This window comes from Herpailurus yagouaroundi, unplaced genomic scaffold (genome assembly GCF_014898765.1).
Source record: "Herpailurus yagouaroundi ecotype Mexico unplaced genomic scaffold, PumYag 222, whole genome shotgun sequence".
Taxonomy (NCBI): Eukaryota; Metazoa; Chordata; class Mammalia; order Carnivora; family Felidae; genus Herpailurus; species Herpailurus yagouaroundi.
Genome location: NW_024412453.1, coordinates 17,715,322 through 17,728,873, shown reverse-complemented (window position 1 = coordinate 17,728,873; position 13,552 = coordinate 17,715,322). Strand labels below are relative to the sequence as shown.

General features: G+C 56.4%; 1 protein-coding gene and 1 long non-coding RNA gene across 2 annotated transcripts in view; both read left to right on the top strand.

Annotated features, from left to right (window-relative positions):
• Nucleotides 1-7,788, top strand: part of NTN3 (netrin 3) — a 15,343-nt gene extending 7,555 nt beyond the window's left edge. The window contains exon 7 of the mRNA XM_040458681.1: nt 7,668-7,788. Within this exon, the coding sequence (XP_040314615.1) occupies nt 7,668-7,788 (121 nt within the window). The remainder of the gene's footprint in view (nt 1-7,667) is intronic.
• Nucleotides 7,789-8,778: 990 nt separating this feature from the next.
• Nucleotides 8,779-13,552, top strand: part of LOC121019669 (uncharacterized) — a 6,530-nt gene continuing 1,756 nt past the window's right edge. Inside the window, exons 1-2 of the long non-coding RNA XR_005785729.1 lie at nt 8,779-11,683; nt 11,909-11,979. This is a non-coding gene — a long non-coding RNA (uncharacterized LOC121019669). The remainder of the gene's footprint in view (nt 11,684-11,908; nt 11,980-13,552) is intronic.

Below are 13,552 nucleotides of genomic sequence, written 5' to 3'. Positions count from 1 at the left end.
CCCCCCATAAGCCGCGTGGTGGGTGGCCGGCCCGGGGCAAAGCGTCGGAAAGAGCTGTTCTGTGTCAGGCTTTTTCTCCGGGCACTTTCCGGCTCTGCGAGGGTAGGAAGTCCTCTTCTGGACTCGAAATTGCAACAGATTCTCTGATAACGTTCTGCCCTTGAAGACCTGCAAGTGCTTTCCTCTGGGCCCTCGGTTTGCCCCAGGAGGACACGCCCGCCCACCTGCCACTGGTGTGTCTACCCTGCCTCGGAGCCCTCGGCTGGCTGGGCTGCTGTGCCAGGCGGCAGCTGTCCTGCAGGCCTTGCCGGCAGAAGGAAGCATTTCCACAGGGCCCCGGGCGCTGTGCTTTCCTGAGCCTTGAGTAAGCACAGCTGGAGGGCGGGGATAGGCTGCCCCTGGTCATGGTTTTTGGGGGCAGGGGTGCTGGTGGCTTGGCAAGAGGTTTTCATTGATGACCTCACTCAGTGCAGAAAGGGTCGCTTTGGGTCTCCTGGATTGCCACTCGTTGGCCTGACATTAAAGGCCAAAGGTTGTCTAAGAGCCACCTGAGCTGCGGGGAGGCACAGGTAGACTGTTAGGTTAGCCGCGTGCTCAGGAGGCATGGGCCTCGTGGCTGTGATGCTGCCATTTCCGTGTTTCCCCAGCTTCCGATTCCTAGCCAGGAGTCTGTTTGCCTTTCTAGGGCCAATAGAGGCAGTCCAAGGTGGTTTTTGTTATTTTGATGTATGTTTGCTCTGGAGTCGGCAGGGACTTCCAGGCAAATGCAGAAAAAATAAAACACCCCTTTATTTGGCAGATGTAGCTTGTTTCCTCCACTGGAGAGCGGGGTTTCCATCTTCCCTCTCTGTCCCTGGCACGTAGCAGCTGCTTGTAAACGTTTACTTCACTGTCTTGGAGACCAGCTTGCAAGGTCTGTTCATTTTAGGGGATCCAGTCTGGGAGAAACCACCCCAGATAAGAAGAGATGAAGAAATCTCACAAAGGTTTAACAGTTCTCTCTGGCCAGTGGTATGACCCTCATGTGCACTTCCTTTCATGCTGGAGGTCGGCCTTCATCTAATCTTCTCAGCCCTCAGATAAAGCCTTTACCTGAAGTGCTTATCGGATGGCAAGTGCTCTGTTTAAAGCCTGTCTCTCCCCGTGGACAGGGCGAGGGCCATGTCACATTCATCTTTGGTCCCCTATTGTCTGGCATGGAATGGGCCGGGGGGTGGGGGTGGGGTCTCTCTGAAAGGCTGTGAAATGAACCGAGATGCTAAAACTAGTTTTCGTGTGGGTTAAGGGTGACCTTCGGGGAAACGCAGACGCCATCTAGGCAGGCTTCTCATAACAGTCATAAAATTCACCCCCCTGAATCCGCAAGTTCCTGTGCAGGTGGGCCTCGTGGGCTTACACTGACCACTGCTGCCAGGACTGTCTGGCAGGTCGAGTGACCTTGGGCACACCGTGTTGCTCCTAATTCTCGTTACCATTTGAGCTAGCCTCAGAAGACGGATTTAAGTGTTTGCTTTGAGATGGTTTCTGCTTTAAAGTACATAAGAACAATGAAGCAGGTTATAAAAAAGCACTTAACATTCACCCTGTTCAATGTTTTACCTGCTGAGGCATACCTTTCCTGTTATGACAACTCCGCTTGTGGAAGAAAGAAGCCCTTTCCGATTCAAAGCAGCAGCTTCAGTGGCTGTTTCAAGTGTCACTTTGCAAATGGAGATAATATCAAAGGAAACAAACAGACCAAAAAAAAAAAAAAAAAAAAAAAACCACCCAGGGCATTTTATGAAGAATCCACTTGAATTTCTTTATTTGGTAACTTTCATTAAGCTTTCAGCACAGCTTTACCGAAGTCGTACTTCACCTGAGGAGGCCGTGTGCCCATATTCTGTGGCTACACGTTTGGGTGGCCAGCGCGCCGCCAGAGGTGGACTGGGGTTTGCGATGGAAAGAGAGGGGTAGCCTTCTGCTGGCCTTTGGTAGGGACTCTGGAGAAGGATGTGAGCTACGTTTTGGAGAACGAGGAGATGATCGAGATGATGGATGTGGCAAGGCCACATGAGGGAAAGGGCCTTCCGGGCGAGGGGGCAGCGTATGCCTGCCTGAAGTCACAAGGGCACAGCTACTTCGAAACCTGCTGTTGCAAGAAGGGTGGTGGGGACTCCAGTAGGTGGAGCGAAGAGAGGAAGGTGAGGCCAGAGAAAGCGAGGCTGGTGGCAGGTCGGAAGAGGCCTTGAGTTCCAGGCCCCAGTGTGAATTTTACCCTGAGAGCAGTGGGAAGCCACCAGGATATCTTGGGGTTGTGTGCGACTGATCAGATTGTGTCCTCCAGGGGGGAACGGGCGTCGATGGCCATGGTGGGTTGGCGACGGGTGGCACGGAGTTGGAAGCTGCCCACCTATTGAAACGTAGGCCCAGCCCAGAGGAAGAGTGGTGGGGGACAGAAAGGAGGGCGGGCCCCTGGGACAAGTGGCTTCAGGGCTGGGGAGGGTCAGGGAGAAAGGAGGTGTAGGGAACACTCCCAAGATTGGGTGACAGCATTTGCCATTGCCATGACACAGGCAGAGGGTGCCGGAAGGAGGCTGGCTTGGGGGCAGGCAATGACATTGAGTTTGCAGATGCTGAACTTCCCAGTAAGTAAGGCTTCCCGGTGGCAGGTGGGTATATGTGGATCTAGAACCAGGGAGAACGTCCTGGGCTCGACCGCGTTTTGGGGACTCCTTCCGATGGTGCTGAAGCCACGTGGACTGGGGTGGGCCTCACCAGGAGAGTGTGTGGAGTAAGCAAGAGAAGAAGGAAGTCTGGAGACAGCTGGTGTTTTCTCGTACAGCAGCGGGGAGGTGACAATGGAAGTCTAATCAATAACCGCTTGCCTTTTGGGGCCTGGGGGCAGGATAGTGGGCTTTTTACTTGTCACAGAGCCCCAGTTTGTTAGTTAGAACGAACGAATGATCTCAGCAAAATGTGAGAGTCTAGAGGTGCAAAGTCAGATGATTGATTCCAAGGGCCTTCCTGGGGTTTAGTTGCCTTTTGGGAAACTTCCAGATGTCACTCATCTCAAAAGACTCGTTTCTCTCTAGACCAAGGGTTGGTTCTCTTGGAGCATTCTTTACAGTTAGATCTCTGAAAAACACTTTTTCTAACCATGAAGAATGCTGAAGAAAGTGTTTTTCAGATCCAGAGATGCATTCAAAGTTACAGAAGTCTCAGGGTCCCCCTGCTGTCCTTCTGGGACCCCGGTTTCTGTGTGTTACATCAGCATTGGCAGCAAGCGGGACTTGGGAAAGACTCTGTTGAGGATGCAGAGGGCATGTATATGGTGCTGCCTCCCACACCTGGGGGCTGAGGGGGAGAGGGGGGGAAAGGCCAGTGTTGCAAAAGGAGTCCCTACCTGCCCTCAGGAGTCATGTGGCCCCACCGGGCTGGAGGCGTAGGCCCCCCCCCCCAGGGCTGGGCCGGCCTTTGGATAAATGCACAGGGGGCTGTTAGCCATTATCTTTGCCTCTGACGGAACATGCTCTTCACTTAGGGCACCGGAGACAAGATCTCGTTGTGTCCTGTGCAGCTCTGTCCCCCACTGCCTGGCTGTGGGACCTTATCAGTCTCCCCTGAGTATTGCACAAGGATCTGCTGGCAGAGGTCACGTGCGAGCACTCATGGGCTCTCCCTCCATCCCACCCAAGCGTGCCCTCTCCTTTTACAGATGATTGGGAACACACTATGCACGGCTTGGCTTGTTTCCCATCATCTGAAACTGTGTCTGCCTAGTCGTTACACACTTTGAATTGGGTACCCCTCGCAGTGAGGGTTGTCGTTTACCTGTGGGTGTTGTGTCACCAATCAGTGCCTTACTGTTAGTGTTCTAGATGGAGCTCCTTGGCTGCTCCCGCCAAAAGCTCACCTCGCCTCTCTGCCCCTTTAGCCTTTGCTTGTATCATTTTGCCAGCATTCCCTAGTCATTTTCAGTGATTGCTTTTCCAACAAGGATCCTTCTAGCCTTCGTATCTTGGTAGAGCTGCCAGCCTTAGAAGGATCCAGGTTTATGACTTAATTTCTCCCGCCTTTCCGGGCTGGCCCACCCCCTCGCTGTCCAGCACAGGGGAGCAGGTGCCTCCCAGTGAACCCCAGGCCTCGTTTTTGGGCCCTTTGGCTTCTTGGAGCCTGTATGGCTGGTCTGTAGAGCTGTCTTGTCATCCACGCTGTGAGTGACGATCCCTGCCCTGCCCTCTTCAACAGCTGAGGGGTTCACTGGCCCCGCAGCGGCTGTGTTCCAAGGCCCTGTCCTGTGCCTGCGCTGTTGCTGCTGCTTCCTGGGCCAGGGCTGCCTCATCCTTCAGGACCCAGCTGAGGTCCCAGACTCTCTGTGCTTTCCTCTCCTCACGCCTGTGCCTGGGTTGGTGTGGTCAGTCCGTTCTCCTGGTCCCACAGGCAGAAGCTCGCTGAGAATTTGCATCTTTGCATTCTAGCGTTGGGTAGTCTGGCGCCCAGGAAGTGTTTTGAGTACCTATTTAAATCATTGTAGCTGCAGGACTCCCTCTTGCCCCAGCTTTGTTGTCAGGTCTAAAAATACTTGCTGAGTACCTGCTCTGTGGCCAGCCGTCTAAGGCACACCTGTCCCAGGCACCGTGTTCGGAATTCACACCAGTCAGAGTTCTGATGCTGCTGACGGGGGCGGGGCTCTCTTCTGCTTCTCACTCTGTGCTGCTAGCTTATTTACCATGTGCCCTGGGGGTGTTTTCCCAGACCTGTTGGGAGAACCCTGTTTTGCTCAGAAGGTAAAGATCCTGAATTAACAGAGCCCCATTCGAACCTCAGCCCCTGCCTGTGGGCAGACCAGACCAGGCTGGGGGAAAGGTGTTTTGCCCCCCAGGGACACAGGGAACTGTTTTGAGTGGCCATCAGGGACCTGTTCCTTGTCCCATGCCGCAGGCTCAGATGCCATTGGTAAGACCTGCATTTGAACTTCTGCCTGGAGACAGGCAGACAGGCCAGCCAGCTGTGCTAAGATCAACGCCTCGTGAATGGTCACACCCCTCGTACCTGGCACGTGCCCTCTGTTGTGTGCCAGCAGCAAAGCGCCCACTATCGAGTTCCCCAGTCACTGGCCGCCCGACGGTCATTGTGCAATATGCCAGTTGCCATTAATATTTGAAAAATCCCTGTGTTGTGTCTCCGGGCTGCGACAGAGCACAGCCCGCTCTCCTGTTGTGCGAACATGCCTGCTGGGAAGGTCACACGCGTACAAGTTGGCAAATGCTCCCTCTTGTTATTTAGAATTAAATTTTCTTCTTGGGCTAAAGCAGTTTGGGGTTTTTCTGAGTCTCCATGTTGCTTTCTCTTGTTTCCTCCTTCCTGGGGACGCTGGGTGTGGTGTGAGGTACCCAGGTTCAAAAATCACCGTGTATTAGAAGAGCTGGACTCATAAGCAGGTAGGTCATCACAACAGCGTGCCAATGCCAGGAGGGGGTTGAGTTCAGTGAGGGCGCCCTCGGCCCTGCCTGGAAGGTCAGAGAAAGTCCGTGAAGGAGGGGGCATTTGGGCAGAGGCGGGAAGCAGGTCGGTGTGTCCTGCCTGGTTCCCTTCTCAACGGGGCGCGTGCGCCGGGCTGGGTCCCGCGGGAAGGTGCGGCCGGGGAGGCTTTCCGCTGCCGTCCAGAGGTGAGTTGCGAGTTGCTCAACAGCGGTAGAGACGCTTAGGAAAGCAGTTGGAGTCGCAGGACTTGAGCTCACAAGACGATTTCAGGCTGAGAGGAGTGTGGACCCCTGCGAAAGCCACATTTAAGAGACAGGGGGAGGAACGATAGCGGGAGCTGAGAGGGGAGGGGACGGACACAGGAGGGAGAGGAGAGATGAGAGCAGGGGGGTCCCCCGCGCCTGCTTCAGGGAGATAAGAGCCCAAGGGTGTCCTTGCGAGAAGGGAGGGGTGGGAGATGGGTGCACCCTGCTCTCTCCAGAAGCCTGACTGGGAGGGAAAGAAGAGGAGACGGAGCTGGAACTGCACGGGGGCTCTTAAAGCAGAGAGGGGGCGCTAAGGAGGCAGGTGACTTGGGGTGCCCAGGAGGTGAGATCCAGGTCCAAGCTGCGGGATGCAGAGTCAGGTGGAGAGGAGGGACAGCAGGAGGGCGAGGGCCACAGGCGGTGTGCAGCTGTCGGCTAGTGTGGAGGGTAAGAGGGTGCCGGCCGGTGGCGCTGAGGGCCGTGACCAAGGCAGCAGCATCTTTTCCCTCTGCGGATGGTGTGCAGGGCCGACTCCTCCTGTAGGTGTGCCTGGCGCCTGAGAGAGCGCACCAGGGGCTCGGCGGGCAGGTCTAGGCTGAGTGGGCGAGGAAGTAGATCGAAGAGGGGCTGCTGGGTGAGGGGAGATGGAGTCACGACGTGTGGGGGCGGGGGGGACAGTATAGAGCGCTTGGGTGGGTTCCGAGAGTAGGGTGCTGGTGACACATCATCTCTGGGTGGAGCCGTTTCAGGGCTGACCAAGATGTGGATGAAGCGTTAGAGATGTAAAGGCTTCTAAAGTTGGGGATCATCAAGCTATGAGTGCCTACTCTGCCCTCTAATGCCCTGCAGCGAAGGCTTTGAGCTGGGATGAGTGCGGGTGGGCAGGGTCCTGGGAGAGCCCAGATAGAGGAGGACTACGTCCTGGGAGAGCCCAGATAGAGGAGGACTACGTCCTGGGTGAGCCCAGATAGAGGAGGATTACGTCCTGGGAGAGCCCAGATAGAGGAGGAATGGGTCTAGGGAGAGTCCAGATAGAAGGGGGGCAGGGTCCAGAGAGCCTAGGTAGAGGGGACAGAGTCCAGGGAGAGCCCTGATAGAGGGGGGTGGGGTCCGGGGAGAGCCCAAACAGAAGGGGGTGGGGTTTGGGGAGAGCCCAGATAGAGGGTCCTGGGAGAGCCCAGATTGAGGGGGGGGTCATGTCTAACCCAGATGGAGGGGGGCAGGGTCCGGGGAGAGCCCAGACAGAGGGGTTAAGGTCAGGGGGGAGTCCCCTCTGGCCAGAAGGACAAAGGGTACATTCGGGGAGAGAGTGACGAGTTGGGTGTTGTGTGTCACAGACAAGTTCCAGAGCAAGAAGAGGTGGGAGTTGGGTGGGTGAATGCGGGGCAGCACAGTAAGGGAATGTGGGGGGTCGGTGACCGTGGTTTCCCCAGTGGGCCACGCTGTCACCACTAGCCATCTGCACGATCGGGAGTCCTCCTACAGCTGAGGGCAAAGATGGGAAGATGAGTGTGCCCCACCCAGGTTCCAGACAGTGTCCTGCAGCTTTGTCCCCGTGGCCTCCGGCAGATTCCTGGGGGGGAACAGGGCATTTCCTGGCCTCCCGACAGACTGGTGGGAGGACTGGACCTTGTGAAGAAGTCAGATTTGACTCACACTTGAGAAGAATGTTCCAGAGCAGTGGGAGACGGTGGTCATCGCCCACCTTGGAATATGCCCCACTCCAGGCCTGCTCCAGTGCCCAGGCCTATCCCTGCCCCTTTGGGTTGTGTGAGCCAGACAGCCTCAGGGACATGTCGTGACCCCCCCACCTCCTTCCCTCTTCCTTCCCCGGAGGCTCCGTTTCCCCTCCCACGCGGCTTGTCTTCCCTGCCTGGCCCGGTGGCCTCTGCACTCGGAGCATCTCCGTCTCAGGCAGCAAACACATCCCGTGATGGTTCTGTCTTTCTGGTCCAGACACCCTGGGGGGGCTGGAGAGGGACGGTGTCACCTCTGCGTGCCCGGCTCTGGTGCCAAGAACGAGTCGAGGGGCTCCTGGTTCTGCTGCACCCTGGCCTTTTTGCAGGCGCCACCTTGAGAGGGAGTGATGATCTCTAAGGCTGAGGAGCCACCTAGAGATGGGGAAAGCTCTGAACGCCACTCGGGGGCACTGCCTGGGAAGGGGAGCAGTTCCCTGTCACGCGGAGCTCCGCAGGCCCAGAACCAAGTACGTCACTGCCTCTCCCTCCCCGTCCTGCCGTCCTTTGTCTCCTGGGACGCAGGGCATCCGTGCACGCGCCTGCACACGCAGCTGGGGCCACAGCCTCCTCCTCCTCCGTCCTTTGTTTCCTGGTCCCGCTCCCTGAACAGATGTGGGATTGCTCAGGCTGTGAAGGAAGAGCTGAGACCCAGCTGTGACACCAGCCACCCTGTCCTGTGCGCGGTGACTAAGGCCCAGCAGGCCCAGCCCTGGCAGCCTGAGCTGTTCTGCGGTGGGGGGTGGGTCAGGATCCTGGTGCGTGCCTACTTCCCTCTGCTCTGCCAACTCGCCCCTGCCTTGGGCCGGGTTCTCTGTCCTTGGCTTGGGTGTCTGCCTTGGGTCACCTCTTCTGGTGGAGTCCACTCCTGGGCAGTGTGTTGGGTCCACGCGGGGGCTGGCCTTATCCCCCTCCTTCTCATGCCTCTTTTCTGGACTCCGCCCTCCTTTCTCAGCCACCAGGGTTTTTTTTTCTCCAGCCTGTGGATCCGATCGGGCACCTAGGTGGCTCAGTTGGTTAAATGTCTGACCCTTGGTTTCAGCTCAGGTCATGATCTCACGTTCATGGAATCGAGCCCTGTGCTGACAGGGTGGAGCCTGCTCGGGATTCTCTCTCTCACTCTCTGCCCCTCCCCTGCCCTTGAGTGTGCGCATGCTCGCTCGCTCTCTCAGAATGAATAAACTTTAAAAAAAAAAAAAAAAAGTGGCTCTGGGGCGCCTGGGTGGCTCAGTCGGTTAAGGTCCAACTTTAGCGCCGGTCACCATCTCACGGTCCGTGAGTTCGAGCCCCGTGTCGGGTTCTGTGCTGACAGCTCGGAGCCTGGAGCTGCTTCGGATTCTGTGTCTCCCTCTCTCTGCCCCTCTCTGCTCATGCTCTGTCTCTCTCACTCTCAAAAATGAATAAATGTTTAAAAAAAGAAAAGTGGCTCTGATCATGCCACCTGCTGCTGAGACTCTCCTAGAGGTCCCCCTTGCATGGGGTGATGTCCAGTCTCCTAGTGCAGGTGGCACGCAGGCCATCAGCCAGCCCCCTCTTATCTCAGCCCTGGCCACTCACCACCACCTGCCTCAGCTGCCCCATGTGCCCATCCCCATTCCTGCACCTGGCTGACTCCTCATCTTTGTACCCTCGGGGTACCATCGCCCCTGCTGCTGTGCTCATGTGAAGTCTACACCTCGCCTCGGTCATCTCCCATTGCCCTGCCTGGCCTCTCATGGCACAGAAGAGTCATGTCAACACATGTTTGTCAAGTGAATAAAAATTTGGGGTGAGGGGAGCCATGGTGTGCTGGACCCCCGGGAGGCACGGCCTGGGAGGAAGGCACAGCACCCAGTGTCAGTGAGTGGTTACAATGGAATCACCTGGGCTTCGTGTGCACATCTGTGTTTGTCATATCCAAGTGTTGTGGAAAATCACGTTCCCCACCCGAGAGGTGGGAAATGCAGAGGTCTCATGACTCATCAGATCCTGGGTGGTGTTTGGGGACAGCAGTGAGACCCTGAGAAGCTGGCCCTGCATGTGCTGAGGAGGGAGCCTGGGTGGGGCTGACCCTCCAGGTGACTGTCCACTCCTGAAGTGGGAGATGGGTGGTGGGCACAGCAGGGTCACTGGGAGCTCCCCGGAGGCTGACAGACCTGGGATGGACCACCTTGTGTGGAGGACTCAGGGGCCCCTCTCTGTGCCTGGTGTCCTCATCCATAACGTGGAGCCAGTCCCCACACTCCTGACTTGTCAGGGTTAAGGGAGATAGGAATGCAAAGCAGAAGCCATTGGCAGCCAGCCGCTGTGGCCCCTGAGGACCCGGGTGGGATGGGTCCTACCTGAACAGGTGGTGCCAGGGGCTTGCTGCTGGGCATCTCCTACCCCGCCGTCCCTCCCGCCGTGTCTGCTCTCCCCTCTCATCCAGCTCCTGTCCACCGGGCCACCGTGTACCCGACAGACCAGAGCCCACAGGTTTGGGGCGCCTGGGCTCCTCCACTCCAGGCCGGCACCTTCTCTTCCTGTTGCCCTGGAGGGCGGAGTTGATTTGACTCCATGAGGTGTACCCAGTGAGGGTGTTTGCTTCACAGGAGCTCCTTCCCCAGGAACAGCCACCCTGGCCCCGGGGCCTGTGGGAAGGTCCCCCCCCCCCCCGCCCCCGCCAGTGCGGCGGGTCCACCGGAGCCTGATGTGAACTTGACTTGGCACTCAGGATGGTGTACGTGGCCCGAGGGTATGGTGGTCACCACGACAGGAAGGGGAGCTGGACCAAAGTGTCACCAACATAGCAATATAATATTTGGGGGAAAGAGAGGTCACACGTTTCCACTGAGAGTTGTGTTTTATTTCCGTTTAAGAAATTCTTGCTTCCCATTTGCAGCTACCCTGAACTCTGAAAACAGGCCCGGTGTGTGTGAGGGAAAGGGAAGTGAGAGCACCGGAAGAAGGGGCTTCTAGGGGTGGGGGAAGCAGGCCATTTGGAGGGACTGTCCCTGAAGAGAGAGCAAAGGACTTGTGTGGGGATGTGGGAGAACATACCCCACAAGGAGGAGCCGTACTTGGGCCCCTCTGCAGGACCGATCGCGTGTTGACCCTCCAGGTCCCGGTCACTCCCCAAATGGCTCTGAGCCCGTGCCAAGCCAGGAGACCCTGTGGGGCGGTAATGAGAAGCCCTAGGGACATCTGAGCTGCCCTGCGTGCCAGGCTAGGCGGAGTGCTTTCTCTGAGCCAATTTAGTTAATCCTCACAACAATTGGCACGTGGTTTGGATCGCCTCCCTTCCCCGATTCTGGCTGCCCTTACAAGAAAATCCAGACTCCTCCCCATGCATGATCCGGCCCCTGGATGTCTCTGTGCTCTTCCCCTTGCTTGCTGTGCCCTGGCCATACTGGATGCCCTTCTCTTCCTGGAGCACACCAGCCTGGTCCTGCCTCAGGGCCTTTGCTCTCCACATTGTGCATGGTGACCTTTCCTCTGCCCTCCCGGCTGCTTCCTTCTCATCACCTCAGCTCAAATTGGGAGAGGTCCACCCCGGGCACCCTAATAAAGTAGCTGTCACCCTCCAGACGTGCTGTGTCCCCAGTGTCTGAGATGACCACTGTCTGCATTTCTTGTGAGTCTAAAAGGATGATGAGTGGAATTTTTTCTGTTTTCCCGGAATTGCAGACTAGGCCCGGAACCGAGGACAGGACACACAAAATACTTGCCTCCATTCCAAGTTCAGGGAGCTGCAGGCAGCTGGGGTCAGCCTCCTCCCACAGGGCTGATGGAGAGGTGTCCCCTCAGAAAGCCAGCCCCGCCCCCACCTCATTCCCCTGCCGAGAATGGTGGGGGGGGTGGCCTTTAGGCGAGTGCAGTGTTACTGGTGAAAAAGCATGCCTCCCTCCCCATCTGGAGGCCCAAGGAAGGCGGGGTTCCAGGGCACCTGCTGGCCATCCCCTCCCCCTCCCCGGGCTGCCAGAGCACAGACGGATGAGGGGAAGTGAGTGGGGGTGTGTCTGTCTGCACGGTGCCCTCACACCCCAGCCAGTGAGCCCTGAGGGTGAGCAGCAGGGGCTGCACGAGGTGGGTCGTATCCCTCGGCTCCGGCTCCGTGTCTCGCACTGGCACCCGCCGCCGTTTGGGGAAGAGGGATGGCTTGTGTGAGGTTCCTGCAAACAAGCGCCAAAGCTGGACTTGGAAGGCAGGCCTGACTGACCGAAAACCGGATGGTCTCTGCGTTAGCTCCTGCCTCCCTTCTCTGCCCCTGACCGCCGGGTACAGATGGGGGACGTGGAAGGGATGTGGAAGCGTGGGGAGCAGGTGTGGCCTGGTTCCTGTGGGGAGGGGGAAGGGGGGTTAGCCACAGGTGCAGGGGGGCATGGGGAGGGGTCCCTGCGGAGGGGGCGCAGCAGCTCCAAAGCTGACCTCCAGAGCGTGATGTTCGACTCGATGATTTTAAATTTTTGGTCTGTCTCCTGCCCTCTGGCTTCTCCCTCCCAGCAGCAAGCCTGGCTGTGAATGAGTGTATCTGTCAATCTAAGGAAAGGGCTTTGCGCGATATGCACTAAAATGTGAGTAGTGATTCTCTTCAGGTACAAGAGCAGGGACAGTTGGGGGGATAGCTGAAACAGGACTTGACATTTTTGTTCGGTAATTTCCTATTATTTGCCTTTTTTGTTTAAAAACAACAACTAAGGAAACGACCCTGGAGCTGGTCTTACAGATGCCTGAAGATGTCACCGCAAACCTTGTTTGCCCGGCCCCAGAAATGCCAAGGTCTCTTTTTGGGTGGGGACCTTAGGAGGAGGCCTGTGGGGGTCCAGGGAGCACTTTCGGGGTCTCCTGAACATGTCCTTGCCTCGGAGACCCTGAATCCAGAGTGTCCGGGTTACTTGCTGTAACGCTTTGTCTGCTTCTCGCTGAAGGTCCTTCTGAAGGAACTTTGTAGGTGCGATAATGGTTTTTGGAGTTTCCAGTTTAATATTCAACCCGGATGTGAGGCCAGTTGAATGAGGATTGGTGCCGTCCTGCCTGGATCTTGTTCTGTTCATAAACATGTTTATTGCCCCCAGAGGAAGCTGCTGCTTTTCACGCAGACAGGGAGGGCCTGGGGTCCCCTTTAGAGGGTAATGGGCTCAGAGCCTAGAATGAGGGATGGAAACCCTACAGGTGGGGCACCCGGCTGGCTCCGTCGCAAGAGTCTTGATCTCGGGGTTGTGAGTTCGAGCCCCACACTGGGTGTAGAGATTACTTTGAATGAATGAGTACATACATACATACGAAAAGTATAGGTAGTTTGCACATGGGGACTGTGGGGTGCAGCCTGGGTGTGGCTCTGGGGGTTCACATAGGCCCAACCTTCAGGGCCTGGGGAGGAGGGGGTGCCCCTGGCTACTTTCCCATCTAGGACCCACCCAGGCTCCCATTAAAGCTTCCTTTCTTCTGAGCAGGGAAACTCCAGCCCAGCCCCACACAGGGTCCTGCTGTGGATGAGGTCCTGCTGTGGGATGTGTTAAATGGGTGTTGTCACAAAACCTTAGTTTCCTGCTGTGGACTAGGCGCTTCCGCTGGGACCTGGTAAATGGGTGTTGTCACAAAACCTTAGTTAATCTTCCCTATGGGGAAGCTCCTATAAGAGCAGTGATGGGGCTGGGAATGCAAGCTGGTGCAGCCACTCTGGAAAACAGTATGGAGGTTCCTCAAAAAACTAAAAATAGTACTACCCTACGACCCAGCAATGGCACTACTAGGCATTTATCCAAGGGATACAGGTGTGCTGTTTCGAAGGGACACATGCACCCCCATGTTTATAGCAGCGCTATCGACAATAGCCAAAGTATGGAAAGAGCCCAAATGTCCATGGATGGATGAGTGGATAAAGAAGATGTGGTATAATGTACAACAGAGTATTGGTTGGCAATCAAAAAGAATGAAATCTGGCCATTTGCAGCTACGTGGATGTAACTGGAGGGTATTATGCTAAGCGAAATTAGTCAGAGAAAGACAAATATCCTATGACTTCACCCCTATGAGGACTTTAAGAGACGAAACAGATGAACACAAGGGAAGGGAAACAAAAATAATATCAAAACAGGGAGGACAAAACAGAAGAGACTCTTAAATATGGAGAACAGAGGGTTACTG